The 21,390-nt window shown below is 45.5% G+C and overlaps 1 protein-coding gene and 1 long non-coding RNA gene across 5 annotated transcripts in view; one reads left to right on the top strand and one right to left on the bottom strand.

Moving 5' to 3' along the window:
- Positions 1–14,253, top strand: part of tmem245 (transmembrane protein 245) — a 26,642-nt gene extending 12,389 nt beyond the window's left edge. For 2 of the 4 annotated variants that reach the window (XM_031811888.1, XM_031811890.1), the window contains 11 exons: positions 1,241–1,345; positions 1,474–1,503; positions 4,557–4,609; positions 7,214–7,304; positions 7,403–7,501; positions 8,134–8,271; positions 8,430–8,552; positions 8,666–8,811; positions 9,479–9,579; positions 12,146–12,320; positions 12,475–14,253. In XM_031811888.1, coding sequence (XP_031667748.1) covers positions 1,241–1,345; positions 1,474–1,503; positions 4,557–4,609; positions 7,214–7,304; positions 7,403–7,501; positions 8,134–8,271; positions 8,430–8,552; positions 8,666–8,811; positions 9,479–9,579; positions 12,146–12,320; positions 12,475–12,718 — 1,305 coding nt within the window. In that variant the 3' untranslated portion in view covers positions 12,719–14,253. Of the gene's footprint in view, positions 1–1,240; positions 1,346–1,473; positions 1,557–4,556; positions 4,610–7,213; positions 7,305–7,402; positions 7,502–8,133; positions 8,272–8,429; positions 8,553–8,665; positions 8,812–9,478; positions 9,580–12,145; positions 12,321–12,474 lie in introns of all 4 variants that reach the window. The other 2 variants (XM_031811889.1, XM_031811891.1) reach the window with 1 other exon arrangement.
- Positions 14,254–14,961: 708 nt separating this feature from the next.
- LOC109900321 (uncharacterized) lies at positions 14,962–16,373 on the bottom strand. Its single transcript, XR_004206630.1, has 3 exons — positions 16,133–16,373; positions 16,001–16,047; positions 14,962–15,817 (listed from the first exon to the last, which is right to left on the bottom strand). It is a non-coding gene; the product is annotated as an uncharacterized LOC109900321 (long non-coding RNA).
- Between the last annotated feature and the right edge of the window lie 5,017 nt (positions 16,374–21,390).

Below are 21,390 nucleotides of genomic sequence, written 5' to 3' on the forward strand. Positions count from 1 at the left end.
CTGTACCATGGAGGGCATTAGCAGACCTCCTAAAGAAAGATCTGGGTGGTGTCCTGGGGGTTACATGGGTTTGGGAGGGGTGGGACTGAGCTGGTACTGGATTGGGTTGAGTTGAGTTGGAGTCTGATCCATACTGGACAGGGGGGGACATCCATATAAATGACTATTCTGTAGTGAAGGCGTTAGATTAGCATCTTTAAAGGTAGACTCAGCCTCGTGCAGCACGGCTGATATTGAGATGAGTGAGATACAAGACTTTGCTTTCACACAGTCACACAGTATCCGCGCATGTTCACAGGTTCGCTTCACACTGATAGAGCGTTCTAGCTACGGGAACAAAACAGAGGAGAAGTTGAGCCTCTCTCTCCAACGCTCTTAGTTGTTGTGGAAATTGACCCACTCGCTGGTTACTTTGTGCATCTCCATCATATCACTGAGTCTACCTTTAAAACAGCAGTTACATCAAACCAATTCTGATTCTGACTGGTCTTGAGCTGAGCTTTGCTGTAGTCTATATTTCTGTAGAGTCTATATTGTAGATTTTCTAGTTCTCTCAGCTTCTCGTTCTGTTATGTGTTGACTCAGGATGTGTTTCAATACTCTGAGTTTGCCACCATATTGCTTCATGTGCTGTCAGGTCAGTGGCCATGTTGTGTAATACCACTGGGACACTGTCTTACTAACATCTCACCATCACCTCCAGCCTCCTGATGGTAACGTTCAGCATTCTTCCTCAGTGACCTCACACACTCCCAGGTCACTTAGGAAGGCGTCATAATGCTGTCATAAGGTATCATAGGGTTGTTATAAGGCAGGGGACATAGAGAAACCTAAATACTGGGGAGTGACTGTCCTTCTCTGTGGCCTTTAGAGGAACTGCCTCGTAAAAGTTACAATAAAGACGTGTAAAGAGATTGCAGACAGAGCACACGTCTCACACACAGCCCTGGGGTTTAACATGCGTGCACTCATGCATGGTGTGTGATAGAGTGTGTCTGTGTACACAGGCTGTTCTCAGGATCCAAGATGGCGGCGGTAGGGTTTAGTTCAGACACAGAATGTCTGCCTTGGTCTCTGGTTTCCCAGGGGAGAAGGACACAGGTTTCTCCATGTGTCCAGTCACCTGCGACAACTCCTAATGGCAGATACTGACTTATGTCTCTCTTTCTCTCTCTGTCACCTTTCCCTCTCTTTTTTTATCTCTCTCTCTCTCTCTCTCTCTCTCTCTCTCTCTCTGTAGATGGTCATATGGTTAGAGCGCTCCCTGGATAAACTCATCAGTATCTTCATCATCTTCCTGCTGGTGACAGGAACTCTGCTCATGGGTCTCCTGCTCACTGCTATGGTGCGGTACTGTGTGTTCCTCAGAGCTTACCATAGTTTGATTTCCTCCTCTTCCACTGTACATACTGTAGCTAATTGAGATATAGGCTATTTTCAGCATAACCTCACTCTCTCTCTCTCTCTCTGTAGGTTCATCATGAGAGTGTTCATATCATAGAGGTCACCAGTAACCTTATCAACGAGACTGTGTCCAGCCATCCAGAATGGGCCAAGTAAGAGACACACACACACACACACACACCTTGTACACTTGGCTGTCCATCAATATTGATGAGGACGTTACTCCCAATTGTCACAGAGGTGTGATTACTGTGTGGGGTTGTGGTTGTGCCAGTGGCTGTGCAGGCCAAAGCCAGACCTGCATGGTTTGCCACAGGAGGAGTGTGTTGCCCCTGCTGCTTGGGTTCGTGGGCAGGCCGTTGGATTCTCCTCTGTGATTATGTCCTGGAGGTGTGTGACACCCAGGTGGAACACCAGGTATGTCGGTTGCTAGCCAGGTTCTCCAAATTAGACATTGCCAAGGGGGGGGGGGTGGGGGGGTGTTGACCATTGATGTGGAAGGTGAGCTCTTCTTGCTGGGGGGTGAGTTGTTGATGTGGAAGGTGAGCTCTTCTTGCTGGGGGGTGAGTTTTGATGTGGAAGGTGAGCTCTTCATGCTTGGGGGTGAGTTTTGATGTGGAAGGTGAGCTGTTCTTTCTGGGGGGTGAGTTATTGATGTGGAAGGTGAGCTGTTCTTGCTGGGGGGTGAGTTATTGATGTGGAAGGTGAGCTGTTCTTGCTGGGGGGTGAGTTTTGATGTGGAAGGTGAGCTCCTGCTGGGGGGTGAGTTGTTGATGTGGAAGATGAGCTCTTCTTGCTGGGGGGTGAGTTGTTGATGTGGAAGGTGAGCTCTTCTTGCTGGGGGTTGAGTTGTTGATGTGGAAGGTGAGCTCTTCTTGCTAGGGGGTGAGTTGTTGATGTGGAAGGTGAGCTCTTCTTGCTGGGGGGGTGAGTTGTTGATGTGGAAGGTGAGCTCTTCTTGCTGGGGGGTGAGTTGTTGATGTGGAAGGTGAGCTCTTCTTGCTGGGGGTGAGTTGTTGATGTGGAAGGTGAGCTCTTCTTGCTGGGGGGTGAGTTGTTGATGTGGAAGGTGAGCTCTTCTTGCTGGGGGTGAGTTGTTGATGTGGAAGGTGAGCTCTTCTTGCTGGGGGGGTGAGTTGTTGATGTGGAAAGTGAGCTCTTCTTGCTGGGGGGTGAGTTGTTGATGTGGAAGGTGAGCTCTTCTTGCTGGGGGGTGAGTTTTTGATGTGGAAGGTGAGCTCTTCTTGCTGGGGGGTGAGTTGTTGATGTGGAAGGTGAGCTCTTCTTGCTGGGGGGGTGAGTTGTTGATGTGGAAGGTGAGCTCTTCTTGCTGGGGGGTGAGTTGTTGATGTGGAAGGTGGGCTCTTCTTGCTGGGGGGTGAGTTGTTGATGTGGAAGGTGAGCTCTTCTTGCTGGGGGGTGAGTTGTTGATGTGGAAGGTGAGCTCTTCTTGCTGGGGGGTGAGTTATTGATGTTGAAGGCAGTGTTTTCCACTAGCGTCGGTAGTCAGCTAATCAGCCGGTTACAGACTCATTTTCAGCCAGCTACATTTTCCACTTCATATTAACTAGGCTACTTTCCTTCTTCTAGCGATCTATTTATAGGACAGGCGCCGGTCAGTCACAAAGTGAGTGATAACAGGGAAATTCAGCAGAGAGGAAGAGGCAAAGTGAGAGGTTTCACGCTCGCCAAAATCTGTCCAATGCGTTTCTATGTTCTTATTTTGGACCTAAGCTTGTCACCTGCCTTCCCATCTTTGGGACAACGACTCCCATTGTTTGGGCAGAGACATGAGCATCTCGTCATTATATACAGATCTGTGGTTGCAGTCAAATGATTTTACACTGAGGGAGAGAGCATGATGCCTGTGAATTTGCACCGCCCATGTAATGTGATGTAACGATAAGGTGAAATTTACGACTTTGCGGAATGATTTTTTTCTGACACATTCATGTATTTGTGGTGTGGTGGCGCATAGTAGGCTATTTACTTAGCCAGCCACTCGGAGTGGTGGCGCATAGCAGGCTATTTACTTAGCCGGCCACTCGGAGTGGTGGCGCATAGTAGGCTATTTACATAGCCAGCCACGCGGAGTGGTGGCGCATAGTAGGCTATTTACTTAGCCAGCCACTCGGAGTGGTGGCGCATAGTAGGCTATTTACATAGCCAGCCACGCGGAGTGGTGGCGCATAGTAGGCTATTTACTTAGCCAGCCACTCGGAGTGGTGGCGCATAGTAGGCTATTTACTTAGCCAGCCACGCGCAGTGGTGGCGCATAGTAGGCTATTTACATAGCCAGCCACGCGGAGTGGTGGCGCATAGTAGGCTATTTACTTAACCAGCCACGCGGAGTGGTGGCGCATAGTAGGCTATTTACTTAGCCAGCCACGCAGAGTGGTGGCGCATAGTAGGCTATTTACATAGCCAGCCACGTGGAGTGGTGGCGCATAGTAGGCTATTTACATAGCCAGCCACGTGGAGTGGTGGCGCATAGTAGGCTATTTACTTAGCCAGCCACGCGGAGTGGTGGCGCATAGTAGGCTATTTACATAGCCAGCCACGCGGAGTGGTGGCACATAGTAGGCTATTTACTTAGCCAGCCACGCGGAGTGGTGGCGCATAGTAGGCTATTTACTTAGCCAGCCACGCGGAGTGGTGGCGCATAGTAGGCTATTTACTTAGCCAGCCACTCGGAGTGGTGGCGCATAGTAGGCTATTTACTTAGCCAGCCACGCGGAGTGGTGGCGCATAGTAGGCTATTTACTTAGCCAGCCACGCAGAGTGGTGACGCATAGTAGGCTATTTACTTAGCCAGCCACGCGGAGTGGTGGCGCATAGTAGGCTATTTACTTAGCCAGCCACGCGGAGTGGTGGCGCATAGTAGGCTATTTACTTAGCCAGCCACGCGGAGTGATGGCGCATAGTAGGCTATTTACTTAACCAGCCACGCGGAGTGATGGCGCATAGTAGGCTATTTACTTAGCCAGCCACGCGGAGTGGTGGCGCATAGTAGGCTATTTACTTAGCCAGCCACGCGGACTGGTGGCGCATAGTAGGCTATTTACTTAGCCAGCCACGCGGACTGGTGGCGCATAGTAGGCTATTTACTTAGCCAGCCACGCGGAGTGATGGCGCATAGTAGGCTAATAGAGGTCACCAGTAACCTTATCAACGAGACTGTGTCCAGCCATCCAGAATGGGCCAAGTAAGAGACACACACACACACACACACACACACACACACACACACACACACACACACACACACACCTTGTACACTTGGCTGTCCATCAATATTGATGAGGACGTTACTCCCAATTGTCACAGAGGTGTGATTACTGTGTGGTGGACTGGCTCGCACATAAAACGTCCTTCATTCAGGCTGAAAAGTTGTAATTTCCCTCCTTCAATATCTTTAAGTCTTAATAAACTCAATTTTTTCCAGCACCATTGGCTGAACGCGCTGTGCAACATCGCTGGCTACTTTTTCTATTTGGCGGCTACTGGGAAAGGTGGGCTGTTCTTGCTGGGGGGTGAGTTGTTGACCATTAATGTGGAAAGTGAACTCTTCTTGCTGGGGGGTGAGTTGTTGACCAATGATGTGGAAGGTGGGCTCTTCTTGATATATGGTGAGTTGTTGACCAATGATGTGTGTCTTGCTGAGACTGATGGAGTTGTAGATGGAGGAGACAGGCTCAGTGAATGCTACATGAATTCTGGTGAGTGGGAGAGTAGATATTGCAAAGATGTGTTGAGTTGAGGTCTTGCTGGTGGCTTGGAGGCACTGGAGGTTGAATAGATTGTCATCCAGCCAGAACTGCTTTATTTACCCAACATTCATCTCTTCATGGTACAGACGGCTCAAAGGCACTCAGCTCTGACAGAGCGGTGGACTGGGCCTGGGGGTTAACTAGGTGATCAGTGGACTGGGCCTGGGGGTTAACTAGGTGATCAGTGGACTGGGCCTGGGGGTTAACTAGGTGATCAGTGGACTGGGCCTGGGGGTTAACTAGGTGAGCAGTGGAATGGGCCTGGGGGTTAACTAGGTGAGCAGTGGACTGGGCCTGGGGGTTAACTAGGTGATCAGTGGACTGGGCCTGGGGGTTAACTAGGTGATCAGTGGACTGGGCCTGAGGGTTAACTAGGTGAGCAGTGGACTGGGCCTGAGGGTTAACTAGGTGAGCAGTGGACTGGGCCTGGGGGTTAACTAGGTGAGCAGTGGACTGGGCCTGGGGGTTAACTAGGTGAACAGTGGACTGGGCCTGGGGGTTAACTAGGTGAGCAGTGGACTGGGCCTGGGGGTTAACTAGGTGAGCAGTGGACTGGGCCTGGGGGTTAACTAGGCGAGCAGTGGACTGGGCCTGGGGGTTAACTAGGTGATCAGTGGACTGGGCCTGGGGGTTAACTAGGTGATCAGTGGACTGGGCCTGGGGGTTAACTAGGTGATCAGTGGACTGGGCCTGGGGGTTAACTAGGTGAGCAGTGGAATGGGCCTGGGGGTTAACTAGGTGAGCAGTGGACTGGGCCTGGGGGTTAACTAGGTGATCAGTGGACTGGGCCTGGGGGTTAACTAGGTGAGCAGTGGACTGTGCCTGGGGGTTAACTAGGTGAACAGTGGACTGGGCCTGGGGGTTAACTAGGTGAGCAGTGGACTGGGCCTGGGGGTTAACTAGGTGAGCAGTGGACTGGGCCTGGGGGTTAACTAGGTGAGCAGTGGACTGGGCCTGGGGGTTAACTAAGTGAGCAGTGGACTGGGCCTCTCATAGACATCACACCACCCTGTGGTGATAACCCCCTGGGCCTCATAGACATCACACCACCCTGTGGTGATAACCCCCTGGCTCCTCATAGACATCACACCACCCTGTGGTGATAACCCCCTGCCCCTCATAGACATCACACCACCCTGTGGTGATAACCCCCTGGCTCCTCATAGACATCACACCATCCTGTGGTGATAACCCCCTGGCTCCTCATAGACATCACACCAGCCTGTGGTGATAACCCCCTGGGCCTCATAGACATCACACCACCCTGTGGTGATAACCCCCTGCCCCTCATAGACATCACACCACCCTGTGGTGATAACCCCCTGGCTCCTCATAGACATCACATCAGCCTGTGGTGATAACCCCCTGGGCCTCATAGACATCACACCACCCTGTGGTGATAACCCCCTGCCCCTCATAGACATCACACCACCCTGTGGTGATAACCCCCTGCCCCTCATAGACATCACACCACCCTGTGGTGATAACCCCCTGGCTCCTCATAGACATCACACCAGCCTGTGGTGATAACCCCCTGCCCCTCATAGACATCACACCACCCTGTGGTGATAACCCCCTGGCTCCTCATAGACATCACACCACCCTGTGGTGATAACCCCCTGGCTCCTCATAGACATCACACCATCCTGTGGTGATAACCCCCTGGCTCCTCATAGACATCACACCATCCTGTGGTGATAACCCCCTGGGCCTCATAGACATCACACCAGCTTGTGGTGATAACCCCCTGGGCCTCATAGACATCACACCATCCTGTGGTGATAACCCCCTGGCTCCTCATAGACATCACACCATCCTGTGGTGATAACCCCCTGCCTCATAGACATCACACCACCCTGTGGTGATAACCCCCTGGGCCTCATAGACATCACACCACCCTGTGGTGATAACCCCTGGCTCCTCATAGACATCACACCACCCTGTGGTGATAACCCCCTGGATCCTCATAGACATCACTCAACAGCTGAACAGGGTGCTTTATTGGTAAATCAGTCCCTGACTCTTTCTCTCTCCTCCAGTTGGCTCCCTGAGGCACAGGTCATCCAGAAAGCTATGAACTCAGCTGCCACTAACGTCTACCAGCACGGTCGAGAATGGATAACATTCAAGGTAAGAGAGACAACAGGAGAGAGATGGAAATAGAGGGGGGGGGGGGGTGGAGACACACTGGTAAAATCACTGATTGTGTGTGTGTGGTGTGTGTGTAGCTCCATAAGATGCTTGGTGAAAAGGGGAACCACACAGCTGTCATAGAGAAGCAGGTTCTGGAACTGTGGGACAGACTGTACCACTCCTGGTTTGTCAAGGTAACGCAGGGGGGTGTTCTGGTCCATCAGACCATAGTATAGGGGGGTTCACATGGTCACATCATCATGTTTGGCTTGAGAATATATAGACTGAAACACTGATTACCCCTTATAAACACAGACCAGAACTACACTATACATTCATGCATGTCTCACTCTTCCAACACCATCTGCGTGTCTGTGTGCTTATGTGTATGTCTGTGTGTGTGTGTGCGCGCGAGCGTGCGTGCGTGTGTCTGTGTGCTTACATGTATGTCTGTGTGTCTCTGTGTGTGTCTGTGTGGTTACGTGTATGTCTGTGTGTGTGTCTGTGTGCTTACATGTATGTCTGTGTGTATGTCTGTGTGCTTACGTGTATGTCTGTGTGTGTGTCTGTGTGCTTACGTGTGTGTCTGTGTGCTTACGTGTATGTCTGTGTGTGTGTCTGTGTGTGTCTGTGTGGTTACGTGTATGTCTGTGTGCTTACGTGTATGTCTGTGTGTGTGTCTGTGTGGTTACGTGTATGTCTGTGTGTGTGTCTGTGTGCTTACGTGTATGTCTGTGTGGTTACGTGTGTGTCTGTGTGCTTACGTGTATGTCTGTGTGTGTGTCTGTGTGCTTACATGTATGTCTGTATGGCGTTTCTGTCTCAGAATGTAACCCATACAGGAGGGCGTAACCGTAGTGGTGGTCAGAAGCTTGTCCAGAGACAGAACAGCTGGCTGGGAGAGATCTTAGACTGGCAGGACATCGCCTCCTTCGCTCAGGAGAACATAGAAACACTGCTCTCTGTGAGTACACGTGTGTGTGTGTGTAACATGTGTGTGTGTGTAATGTGTGTATCCTCTGTTATAGATAGTGGAGTCTCTGTGAGTACACGTGTGTGTGTGTGTGTGTGTAACGTGTCTGTGTGTGTGTGTGTGTGTAACATGCGTATTCTCTGTTATAGATAGTGGAGTCTCTGTGGGTGGTGATGAGTCGGAACGTTGGGCTGCTGATCTCCACAACGACCACACTCCTCACTGTCCTCTTCCACAGCGGCACAGCTCTACTCAACTTCGCCCTCAGCCTGGTAACACACACATAGCTCTCTCTGTGTGCCTCCTCCTTTATACCTTATTATTTACACTGTTGAGTGTGTGTCCGTGTGTGTGTGTTCTTTTGTGTGTGTGTGTGTGTGTGTAGGTGATATTCCTGACCACGTTGTTCTACCTGCTGAGTTCCAGTGGAGAGTACTACGAGCCTGTCAAATGGGTGATCAGCCTCACTCCTCTGTCCCAGCCCGGACCATCCTCTAACATCATAGGACAGTCTGTAGAGGAGGCCATCAGGTACACACACAGCACACCCATAAACATACAGACACGCACAGTCTTATACCGTTAACCTTGTGGGGACACACAATTCAGTCCCATTCTAAATCCTATTTTCCCTAACCCCTAATCCGTACACTTACCCTAACCCATACACTTACACTAACCGGAACTGTAACCCTCAAAGTAAACCAAAAACCTAACCTGAACGCTAAACCTAACCCTAGCTCCTAAACCCAACCCTAGCTCTTAAACCTAACCCTAGCTCCTAAACCTAACCCTAGCTCTTAAACCTAACCCTAGCTCCTAACCCTAGCTCCTAAACCCAACCCTAGCTCTTAAACCTAACCCTAGCTCCTAAACCTAACCCTAGCTCTTAAACCTAACCCTAGCTCCTAACCCTAGCTCCTAAACCTAGCTCTTAAACCTAACCCTAGCTCTTAAACCTAACCCTAGCTCTTAAACCTAACCCTAGCTCCTAAACCTAACCCTAGCTCTTAAACCTAACCCTAGCTCCTAAACCTAACCCTAGCTCCAAAACCTAACCCTAGCTCTTAAACCTAAACCTAAACCTAACCCTAGCTCCAAACCCCACAAGAATATTTAAATACGTCCACACACACACTGCACACATTTGACATTAGAAATGTTAAAACATATGTTTATTTAATTGTGTGTGTTTTAGAGGGGTGTTTGATGCCTCTCTGAAGATGGCAGGGTTCTATGGTCTCTACACCTGGCTGACACACACCATCTTCGGCATCCACATCGTCTTCATCCCCTCTGGTGAGTGTGTTCAAAACTGATTGATCAAATAGAACATCTTAACTTGCTGATGTTTGACTGACTAGACTGGAAACGAGGAAAACCCTCCTTGTGTCCAAACTATTAGATGAATAACTTGTATAACAGGACTGTTCTATTCTGTTCTATTATAACAGGACTGTTCTATTCTGTTCTATTCTAACAGGACTGTTCTATTCTGTTCTATTATAACAGGACTGTTCTATTCTGTTCTATTCTAACAGGACTGTTCTATTCTGTTCTATTCTAACAGGACTGTTCTATTCTGTTCTATTATAACAGGACTGTTCTATTCTAACAGGACTGTTCTATTCTGTTCTATTCTAACAGGACTGTTCTATTCTGTTCTATTATAACAGGACTGTTCTATTCTGTTCTATTATAACAGGACTGTTCTATTCTGTTCTATTATAACAGGACTGTTCTATTCTGTTCTATTCTAACAGGACTGTTCTATTCTAACAGGACTGTTCTATTCTGTTCTATTATAACAGGACTGTTCTATTCTGTTCTATTATAACAGGACTGTTCTATTCTGTTCTATTATAACAGGAATGTTCTATTCTGTTCTATTCTAACAGGACTGTTCTATTCTGTTCTATTCTAACAGGACTGTTCTATTCTGTTCTATTCTAACAGGACAGTTCTATTCTGTTCTATTATAACAGGACAGTTCTATTCTGTTCTATTATAACAGGACTGTTCTATTCTGTTCTATTATAACAGGACTGTTCTATTCTGTTCTATTATAACAGGACTGTTCTATTCTGTCCTATTCTAACAGGACTGTTCTATTCTGTTCTATTCTAACAGGACTGTTCTATTCTGTGCTATTATAACAGGACTGTTCTATTCTGGTCTATTATAACAGGACTGTTCTATTCTGTTCTATTATAACAGGACTGTTCTATTCTAACAGGACTGTTCTATTCTGTTCTATTATAACAGGACTGTTCTATTCTGTTCTATTATAACAGGACTGTTCTATTATAACAGGACTGTTCTATTCTGTTCTATTATAACAGGACTGTTCTATTCTGTTCTATTCTAACAGGACTGTTCTATTCTGTTCTATTCTAACAGGACTGTTCTATTCTAACAGGACTGTTCTATTCTGTTCTATTATAACAGGACTGTTCTATTCTGTTCTATTATAACAGGACTGTTCTATTCTGTTCTATTCTAACAGGACTGTTCTATTCTAACAGGACTGTTCTATTCTGTTCTATTATAACAGGACTGTTCTATTCTGTTCTATTATAACAGGACTGTTCTATTCTGTTCTATTATAACAGGAATGTTCTATTCTGTTCTATTCTAACAGGACTGTTCTATTCTGTTCTATTCTAACAGGACTGTTCTATTCTGTTCTATTATAACAGGACTGTTCTATTCTGTCCTATTCTAACAGGACTGTTCTATTCTGTTCTATTCTAACAGGACTGTTCTATTCTGTGCTATTATAACAGGACTGTTCTATTCTGTTCTATTATAACAGGACTGTTCTATTCTGTTCTATTATAACAGGACTGTTCTATTCTAACAGGACTGTTCTATTCTGTTCTATTATAACAGGACTGTTCTATTCTGTTCTATTATAACAGGACTGTTCTATTATAACAGGACTGTTCTATTCTGTTCTATTATAACAGGACTGTTCTATTCTGTTCTATTCTAACAGGACTGTTCTATTCTGTTCTGTTCTAACAGGACTGTTCTATTCTGTTCTATTATAACAGGACTGTTCTATTCTGTTCTATTCTAACAGGACTGTTCTATTCTGTTCTATTCTAACAGGACTGTTCTATTCTGTTCTATTATAACAGGACTGTTCTATTCTGTTCTATTATAACAGGACTGTTCTATTCTGTTCTATTATAACAGGACTGTTCTATTCTGTTCTATTCTAACAGGACTGTTCTATTCTGTTCTATTATAACAGGACTGTTCTATTCTGTTCTATTCTAACAGGACTGTTCTATTCTGTTCTATTCTAACAGGACTGTTCTATTCTGTTCTATTCTAACAGGACTGTTCTATTCTAACAGGACTGTTCTATTCTGTTCTATTATAACAGGACTGTTCTATTCTGTTCTATTCTAACAGGACTGTTCTATTCTGTTCTATTATAACAGGACTGTTCTATTCTGTTCTATTCTAACAGGACTGTTCTATTCTGTTCTATTATAACAGGACTGTTCTATTCTGTTCTATTATAACAGGACTGTTCTATTCTGTTCTATTCTAACAGGACTGTTCTATTCTGTTCTATTATAACAGGACTGTTCTATTCTGTTCTATTCTAACAAGACTGTTCTATTCTGTTCTATTATAACAGGACTGTTCTATTCTAACAGGACTGTTCTATTCTGTTCTATTCTAACAGGACTGTTCTATTCTGTTCTATTATAACAGGACTGTTCTATTCTGTTCTATTATAACAAGACTGTTCTATTCTGTTCTATTATAACATGACTGTTCTATTCCAGTCTTCTGTCTTACTATTGTCAAACATGTTCCATGTGTCCTCTTCCCTCGCCCCCTTCAGCCCTGGCAGCTATCCTGGGTGCAGTGCCGTTCCTGGGGACGTACTGGGCCGCGCTGCCCGCTGTGTGTGACCTGTGGCTGGCCCAGGGAGAGGGGGTCAAAGCCTTGTTACTGCTACTCTTCCATCTGCTGCCCACCTACTTCGTAGACACAGCCATCTACTCCGATATATCAGGGTACGAGAGTGTGTGTGTGTGTGTGTGTGTGTGTGTGTACGTGTTTGTGCATATTCACTGTTTATGAGATCAGTGTGTAAGAGAGAGAAATCTAATCTGTTATGATATTAAAGTAAGTGTGTGTTGATGTCTGCCCCCCCCCCCCCCCATACAGTGGTGGCCACCCGTATCTGACTGGTCTAGCAGTGGCAGGAGGAGCATACTATCTGGGTCTGGAGGGGGCGATCATCGGTCCTATCCTGCTCTGTATCCTGGTCGTAGCCTCCAACATCTACAGTGCCATGCTGATGAGCCCCAACTCTGCCCAGCCCACCCCTGTACAGTCTACCTGGCCACAACACCCTGCCAGGTCCTTCATGGACACCACTCCCTCGGTGCTGAAGAGGGTGAGCGAGTGAGAGGTGGAGTGTCTCCTGGTTTCTCATTGGCTGGGTGCCTGTCCCTTGGCTTCTTATAGGCTGATTACCTGGGAGAAGCACCCTTTCCTCCCTTGTGCTCCTCCAAAGCTCTACGGGATCTCCCAGGCGGAGTGGCTGGGTGTGAGGGGAGGTTACCCACGATGCCATCAGCCTGATGAAGCTACTTTTCAGACCATGGAGTCGAGACCCTCCCCTCCCCCAACACATATGAGACCATAGAAAAGATTTACATTACAAATCAAATAAATGGTCCACAATATGTATACTGGGTGGGCACACCATATTTAATACAGAATGTTTAATCATCTCGCTGAATGCGGTGCCTCTTTCAGTGTTCCACACATTCAGCAATGGGAAAGTTTATTGTGCCGCAATAAGGGATGGGACATGTGGATTGTAGAACATGGGTCTGTTCTATCCATTCTATGTACACATATAAGACCCCCCAGTACCAAATCTACAGACCTGCCTAAGGTGGGATGTATCTTACCCCCCCCCCCCCCCAATCCTTTCTGCCCCCTCTACCTGGCACTTTTGTGAAGGTTAAAGTTCAGAATGGGTCACACGTTGTACGCTGCAATGGAGCACTGAGTCAATGAACTAACCCTGGTCCTGGAGAGCTACTGGATGGGCAGGGTTTAGTTCCAGCCCAGCATTAACACATCTGATTCCAGTAATGAAGGATTTAATAAGGGAACTAAAGCCTGTACACACTAGTGCCCTCCAGATGCCACCAATATTAACACTTAGCGCTTTTGGTTTTTATCATCTTTACTGTTATCATTAATATAATACTGTTTTATTATCTCTATGGTTACATGTTGTATGATGCATTGTCATGCTTGGGAGTTCTGTTGGCGTGGCGATGAGTACTGTATGCAGGCACTTCCTGTGCTGAGAGGTGGAACTTCCTGTGTTGATGTTTTTACATTTAAAAACAGATTAGTTTTCAGCTCAAGTTTATGTTTTTCTCTCTAACACACGCGCACACACACACACACACACACACACACACACACACACACACACACACACACACAGAGGTTGATGTCAGTGCTGCTGTAAGGTGAATGTAATCTAAAGGGTTGTAGTTGTTACATGTCACGGTAATACAGTAGTGGGTCCTGGCCTGTACTAACTACATCCTATTATAATCTATCACATACATACCCCAGATTACACACACACACACACACACACACACACACACACACACACACTCACTCCACATTAATGGGAGAAGGATGAACTTTCACATTATAAATGTAACTGTTTACACCAAGTGAACGATGTACAGGTATGTATTCTGATTGAGGACTCTGTATGTGAAGCACGACATCATCTTATGTGGCCAAAGCGTTAGCTGTCTGAGGTTGGGAGGACTGGTTATTTATCCTGAGACGGTTGGCTCACTTCCCTCACCTCACACTGACGTCACCTGACCCTGGAACATACCGTTGCTGTGTTTTCTACTGGAAATGCACTGAGACAATAAACATGACTGTTTGAACTAAGATGGTGTCCTCCTGGTGTTAACAATAACAACTCCTTCATTTTCAGACTGATCATCACATACATTTTTAGATATTTTCCCTCAACGATCAATCGTTAACCAAACTGATTTGAGCATTACAGGCTAACACTTGATATTGAAGTCATTGTCTAAACAAGTTACAGAGCACGACAGAGAGGGGATGGGGACATGTTCCCACTCTGCAGAGTACACTGGAACTGATCCCTAGAGAGATAAAATGTTTCAATAAAAACATCAATCAATGCACTTATTGATCGATTCTATTTCGTTTTCTAATAAGGCTACTCACACCATACATTAACCTGTTGGATAACACATTTCAAAGGGCAGAAAGACAAACAGATGTACAAACCACATTAATAAAATAACAATGACAAATTACTAAACATTTATATTTTTCCTGCAGCATTTCTTCAGGCTATTTCCACTAAAAACACAGAGAGAAAAAATGACTCCCACTGATTTAGAGTCCTGAAGTCAGGCTGTATCCACTTTGTCAGATATGCATCTACACATGGTATTAAAATGTGTCTCTCATCCGTCCACTGTGTCGGCATAGTGACCATATTTCCTCGTCCCTTCTGGTATGCAAATGATTTTGAAATGGTCTCTTGTATTCTACTATTCGACAGTAAGTTGAGAACCCGACTGAGTTCATTCGTTTTTTTAGGGGGGGGGGGGGGGGTTGATCCGAGGGCCTTCAAAAGGGGGCCTGATTTAGAGGGTGGGATGATGATGATTTAAATGGTTTTACTGTCCAGATCCATCTACACTTGTAAAGATATTCAGACACAATGGGTGCCTGTCTGCCTCCGGAGGTGGGAAGGAAGATCTGATCACAATCAGGTAATGTGTTTTTTGATTGTGCCTACATTTTTAGACAGTTGTAGACAATCAGAATGTGGACAAGATCAGGACAAAGCTATGTTATAGCTCCAGGTATAAACAGGACTAGAACATGTGTGCTGGAGCAGGAGGTGACTTGCCTGAGGACTCAGAACTGTCTTACTCTGCACAGGGTAATAGCTGAGTCAAGGCCATAGCACCACATAACGTGGCTCAGTGAAGGTGGCATGGAATGTGTGCAGGTGGGTCAGTGTGTCAGAGGAAACACTGTAGAAGGACAGGATACCACCAAGGGTACCACCAATCCAGATACACTCATACTCTGCGGGAGCTGGAGGACGGTAAAAGGATGAGGGTGCTCTTTATGTTATGAAAGGCATCATAGGACTTGTCATTGCAGTACAAACTCCAGGACATGTCATCGTAGCCAATCACACAGTCATTATTCCCTCCTTTCCTAACAAGTCTTCTATATGTCAGCCCTACATAAGCCCCATAACCCTCCCACTCTGCCTCCCAGTAGCAGCGCCCAGAAAGAGGCTCTCTACACAGCATCTGAGTCCACTGGTCAAACCTCTCTGGGTGCTCAGGATAGTTTTTCTGATGTCCTTTGGAGTCATGCACCACCTTCCTGTTCTCCCGAGTCAGGTACAGTTGAGGGTGTATGGTGTTGAGGTCTGGTGTGAGCTCACAGGCATCTGATGATACATAACACATAAAGATAATAGTTTGGCATCGCTGTGTAGTTTCATTTCAAGTTATTTAGAGTATTGGTAACATTTTTGAAAATCAAGTATAAGTATATTCCAAATAAATGTTATCCCTGGGTAACATTAAACAACAGTCATTTTACTCTGATTCCAAATGGTATTGAGACTTACATTTTCTCAGTGCTGATTGTAACCAGCACTCTGAATCATGGTCCACACTGGAAGAACAGCAGAAGAACAGACAGTTAGAATCAAGGACTTATCTTTTTGATGGGAAATAATAACCAATGTTAATGTTTTTACCTGACTGTTTGCAGTTTATAGCGTGGATCCTCCAATAGAGTAGAGAGCAGTTTCCCTGAGTCTCCAGGGTTATTGTAGCTCAGGTCCAACTCTCTCAGGTGGGAGGAATTTGAGCTGACATCTGAAGCTAGAAAAGCACAACCTTCCTCTGTGACTCCACAGAATGACAGCCTGCAGAAAGAGACATCTCACTCCCAGAGAAATATACACTCATGTCATCTAGATGTCCAATAAATAAGAGTCTACCAGATTGGTCGTGAATATTTAGTATAATATCATTTTTTGAGAAAGTATGTGTACATAATCTCATAATATTAACTGTAAGGGGTACAGTTAGGGTAGGGTCAACAGTAGGGTTAGATAATAAACACAGTGTGAAAGACTAACCTAAGTATCTTTAGTTTACAACTTGGATTCCCCAGTCCAACAGAGAGTTGTATCCCTCCTGAATCCTGCAGGTCACTGTCACTCAGGTCCAGCTCTATCAGACTTGAGTTTGAGCAGAAAACTGAAGCCAATGCTTTACTGTTTTTGATGTTACATTGCTTCAGCCTGAAGAGAAAGTAAGAGTGATTGAAATTCATATGGGGTCATCGTAAACTTTATGAACAGCTCTTGAGACTTTATTTCATACAATTTGACCCGATTTCGGGATTTGTTGTTTACTTGAGTTCCTCCAGTGGACAGAGTGGATTCTTCAGTCCAGCAGAGAGCAGCTCCATTCCTGAATCCTTTAGGTCATTGTCACTCAGGTCCAGCTCTCTCAGGTGTGGGAGTCTGAGCTGAGAACTGAGGCCAATGACTCACAGCATTTCTCTGTGAGGTTTCATCCATTCAGCCTTAGGAAGAATAAGACCACTCACTATGTGTTAAGAAATCAACCCATATCTTTGTTTATATTAGTGTTCTGTCTGATGACAAAAGTTTTAATTGAAAGTACTTACAGAGCTGTTCTGGATGCCTTGACCACTGGCAGCAGCCTCACAAGACCATCATCTGATCTGATGTACTTCTTCAAGTCAAACACATCCAGCTCCTCTTCTGAGGTCAGCAACAGAAAGAGAAGAGCTGACCACTGTGCAGGAGAGAGTTCTTCTTTAGAGAGACTTCCTGAGCTCACGTAGCTTTGGATCTCCGCTACTAGTGAATGGTCATTTAGCTCATTTAGACAGTGGAACAGATTGATGCATCTCTCTGGAGAGGGATTCTCTCTGAACTTCTCCTTGATGTATCTGACTGTTTTCTCATTGGTATCTGAGCTGATTCCTGTCTGTGTCAGTAGGCCTCGAAGAAGAGTCTGATTGGACTCCAGTGAAAGGCTGAGAAAGAAGCGGAGGAAAAGGTCCAGATGTCCATTCTCACTCTGTAAGGCCTTGTCCACTGCACTCTTGTAGAGGATTGTTACAGCTGTGTCTTTGGCTGTCTGAAGTTTCCTGGTTGTGTTTTGTTCAGACATTTACAGTGTCATTGTTGAATGTGAGAAACACGTTTAAAGCAGCCAGAAACTCTTGAATGCTCAGATGCACAAAGCAGTAGACCTTCTCCTGGTGCAGCCCAAACTCCTCTCTAAAGATCTCTGTGCACACTCCTGAGTACACCGACGCTTCTGTGACATCAATGCCACACTCTCTCAGGTCTTCCTCATAGAAGATCAGATTGCCCTTTTCCAGCTGCTGAAAAGCCCGTTTTCCCTGTGCTAGGATGGTAGTTTTATTCCAATAACGATCCAATGCAAGATCTCCAAGATACTTCTGACCACTCTGTTTGGTCTGAAACACCAGGAATTGTGTGTACATTTGAGTCAGAGTCTTGGGCAAATCTTCACTTTCTGCTTCACGCAACATTTCCTCGGGAACTGTGGCTGAAATCCAACTGAAGACTGGTATGTGACACATGATGGAAATGCTCCTTGAAGACTTCAAATGCTTTATGATTTTGTTGGCCAGGTTCACATCACAGATTCTCTTCCTGAAGTACTCTTCTTTCTGTGGGTCGTTAAACCCTCGTACTTCTGTGACACGGTCAACACATTCAGGAAGGATCTGATTGGCTGCTGCAAGTCGAGAGGAGGGAATGAGATTTCCCTTGATGAGGTTTGTCAGTAGGACATCCATTGAAGGTGGCTCTGTGACATCACAACAGCTCTCATTATTCTGAAAGTCTAGAGGAAGTCGACACTCATCCAGACCATCAAAGACAAACAGAACTTTGTACTTTTCAAAGTCTGTTATCCCTGATTCTTTGGTTTCTATGAAGAAGTGATTGAGAAGTTCAACCAAGCTGTGGTTTTTCTTCATCAGATTCAGCTCCCGAAAAGGGAGTGAAAATATCAAGTGATGATTTGCTTTTTCTTCAGCCCAGTCTAGAATGAACTTCTGCACAGAGACCATTTTTCCAATGCCAGCGACTCCCTTTGTCAGCACTGTTCTGATACATTTGTCTTGTCCAGGTAAGGGTTTATAGATGTAGTTGTACTTGATTGGTATCTCTTGTGTTGACGCTCATCTAGATGCCATCTCAATCTGTCTCACTTCATGTTCCTTATTGACCTGTCCACTTCCACCCTCCGTGATATAGAGCTCTGTGTAGATCTAATTGAGAAGGGTTGGGTTTCCCTGTTTTGCTATTCCCTCAAAGACACGCTCACACCTCGTCTTCATGTTGGACTTGAGTCTAAGTTGGCACACATTAAGCTCACCCAAAAGACCTGACAATTTAAATATCATTAATGTTAACATGTTACTACAGATACATTCAGGGTTTCAAGTAGCTATCTATTACAGTGTATACTTTCAACCAAACAACAGTGTATGCCTCTCTTATACGCTGTGTGCTTTTGCAAACAGAATAGCTCAAAGAAGAGAAATTAAATATAGACATGTAGATTAGGGAGAGTGTATTTACAGAAATTCTCAGTGACATTTCTCTCTGGACATACATGGGGTTCATTCTTCAAATGCTGGTGCATTTGGGCATGGCATTTCAGAAAGAAAAAAAATAATGTTTCTAGATTTAAAACATCTTCCCATTCTAAATCAACTAATATGGCAGCTTAATGACTTTGAATAATTGTTCTATTATGATAACATTGTGCCACCAGTAGGAGTACTAACACAAATGACACATTTCTGGTAATTGAGAATTTTCTCAAATGGAGGCCACAGATGCTAAAATATAAGGTAATGTACCCTTAAAGAAATGATTTACTAAAGTCACAGGATTACTTATTTAGCTCACAATGTAATTTCCCTTCATTTAAATTGAGTAACACCAATGACACTGTGTATTTAGACAACAAATTATCTACGGAATCCTCAAATTGATGACCTACTAAAAGGGTGTGATTAGCTAAGAATTTTCTTTAATATAGACTCCTCCCCGGATAACGGTTTGCCACTGGAATGCTCAAGGTCCTTGTATATCTTTGTAATGAGTGATATTAATTTAATTCATCTATACAATATGTTAAATACTTTTGTTTACTTTCTAGCATTCAAAATAATAGATAGACATCTCTAAATCCCCAAGACATGTCACTACAACTCTACTCATCAATATTGGGGAAAGCCAATTTGCTTGCCCCAGGTACTTTAACCAATGCAGTATAAAGGACTTGCATTAAGTTTTACAATGGATAAACAGATGATGATGTGTACCTATTTGTCATTTTAAAGTGTTTTTCATGGTTGAAAAGACAAGGGACACAAATGCCCCTGCAATTCAAGAATGAGCCATGAGGCATTGAAGACTAAAGCATAGAGCTCTTACGTTTCTCCAGTGTGTCAGCGAGCTCCTTCTGATCCATGTTCATCAGGACGTGCAGCGTGATCTTTAGAGCTGCCTCTCTGGCACTCCTCTGCTTCTTCTCATCTTCAACGTCCACCACTTCCTCATCTTCTCCCTGACTCTCAGAGCATGGACTCAGAAGTCTCTCGGACCTCTTCAACTCACTCTTCATAAAAGTGATGATGTTGGCTTCGACCAACTGTTGAAACAATCATTTAAAAAAGGTATGTGACATGATGTGGGCCTATCCAAGATGTTTTTATAAGTTTTGATTTGCCAGGGAGTATTCAACCCCAGGCTTCAAGGACCTCAGTGCTGCTAGTTTTATTAGGGATGAAACCTATTGTTAGTCTTAGAATATTTTTGGTCAAACAACTCAAGCATAGTTTGATATGGCACACAGAAAGTAGACGCCATGAGGAACTCAGTCAAAAAGAATGGCACTGATTGGCCTATAAGTGATGCAGGCCCATGGTACATATCTTAACTTACAGTACCAGACAAAAGTTTGGACATGTGGTTAAGGGCGCTGTACTGCAGCGCCAGCTGTGCCACCAGAAACTCTGGGTTCGCGCCCAGGCTCTGTCGTAACCGGCCGCGACCGGGAGGTCCGTGGGGCGACGCACAATTGGCATAGCATCGTCCGGGTTAGGGAGGGCTTGGCCGGTAGGGGTATCCTTGTTTCATCGTGCACCAGCGACCCCTGTGGCGGGCCGGGTGCAGTGCGCGCTAACTAAGGTTGCCAGGTGCACCGTGTTTCCTCTGACACATTGGTGCGGCTGGCTTCCGGGTTGGATGCGCGCTGTGTTAAGAAGCAGTGCGGCTTGGTTGGGTTGTGTATCGGAGGACGCATGACTTTCAACCTTCGTCTCTCCCGAGCCCGTACGGGAGTTGTAGCGATGAGACAAGATAGTAGCTACTAACAATTTGATACCACGAAATTGGGGAGAAAAAGGGGTAAAATTCAAACAAAAAAAATAAACAAAATAAATGATAAGTTTGGACACACCTACCCATTCCAGGGTTTTTCTTTATTTTTACTATTTTCTACATTGAGAAATAATAGTGAAGACATTAAAACTATGAAATAGCACATATGGAATCATGTGGTAACCAAAAAAGTGTTAAATCAAAACAAAATATATTTCATATTTTAGATTATTCAAAGTAGCCACCCTTTGCCTTGATGACAGCTTTGCACACTCTTGAAAACCCAGGCTTGCCATGGTAATTTCCCTGCTAACTGGGTGGGCGTTGGAGTGGGCTACGGCCGTCTGGGAGAGAGGACAGGAGAGGAGGACCTGGGTTCCTACGAGGGGTATATGGCTCTGTTCAGGGCGGTCTTCGACCATCCACCGGAGGGCTGAGAGGGAGGTGAGCGCCTACTCAAACTTCGGCAGGGTGCCTAGACCACTGCAGAATATGTCCTCACCTTCCAGACTGTGGCAGCCTCCAGGGGATGGGAAGAGGAC

Source organism: Oncorhynchus kisutch, unplaced genomic scaffold (genome assembly GCF_002021735.2).
Source record: "Oncorhynchus kisutch isolate 150728-3 unplaced genomic scaffold, Okis_V2 Okis02a-Okis13b_hom, whole genome shotgun sequence".
In the NCBI taxonomy this organism is placed as follows: Eukaryota; Metazoa; Chordata; class Actinopteri; order Salmoniformes; family Salmonidae; genus Oncorhynchus; species Oncorhynchus kisutch.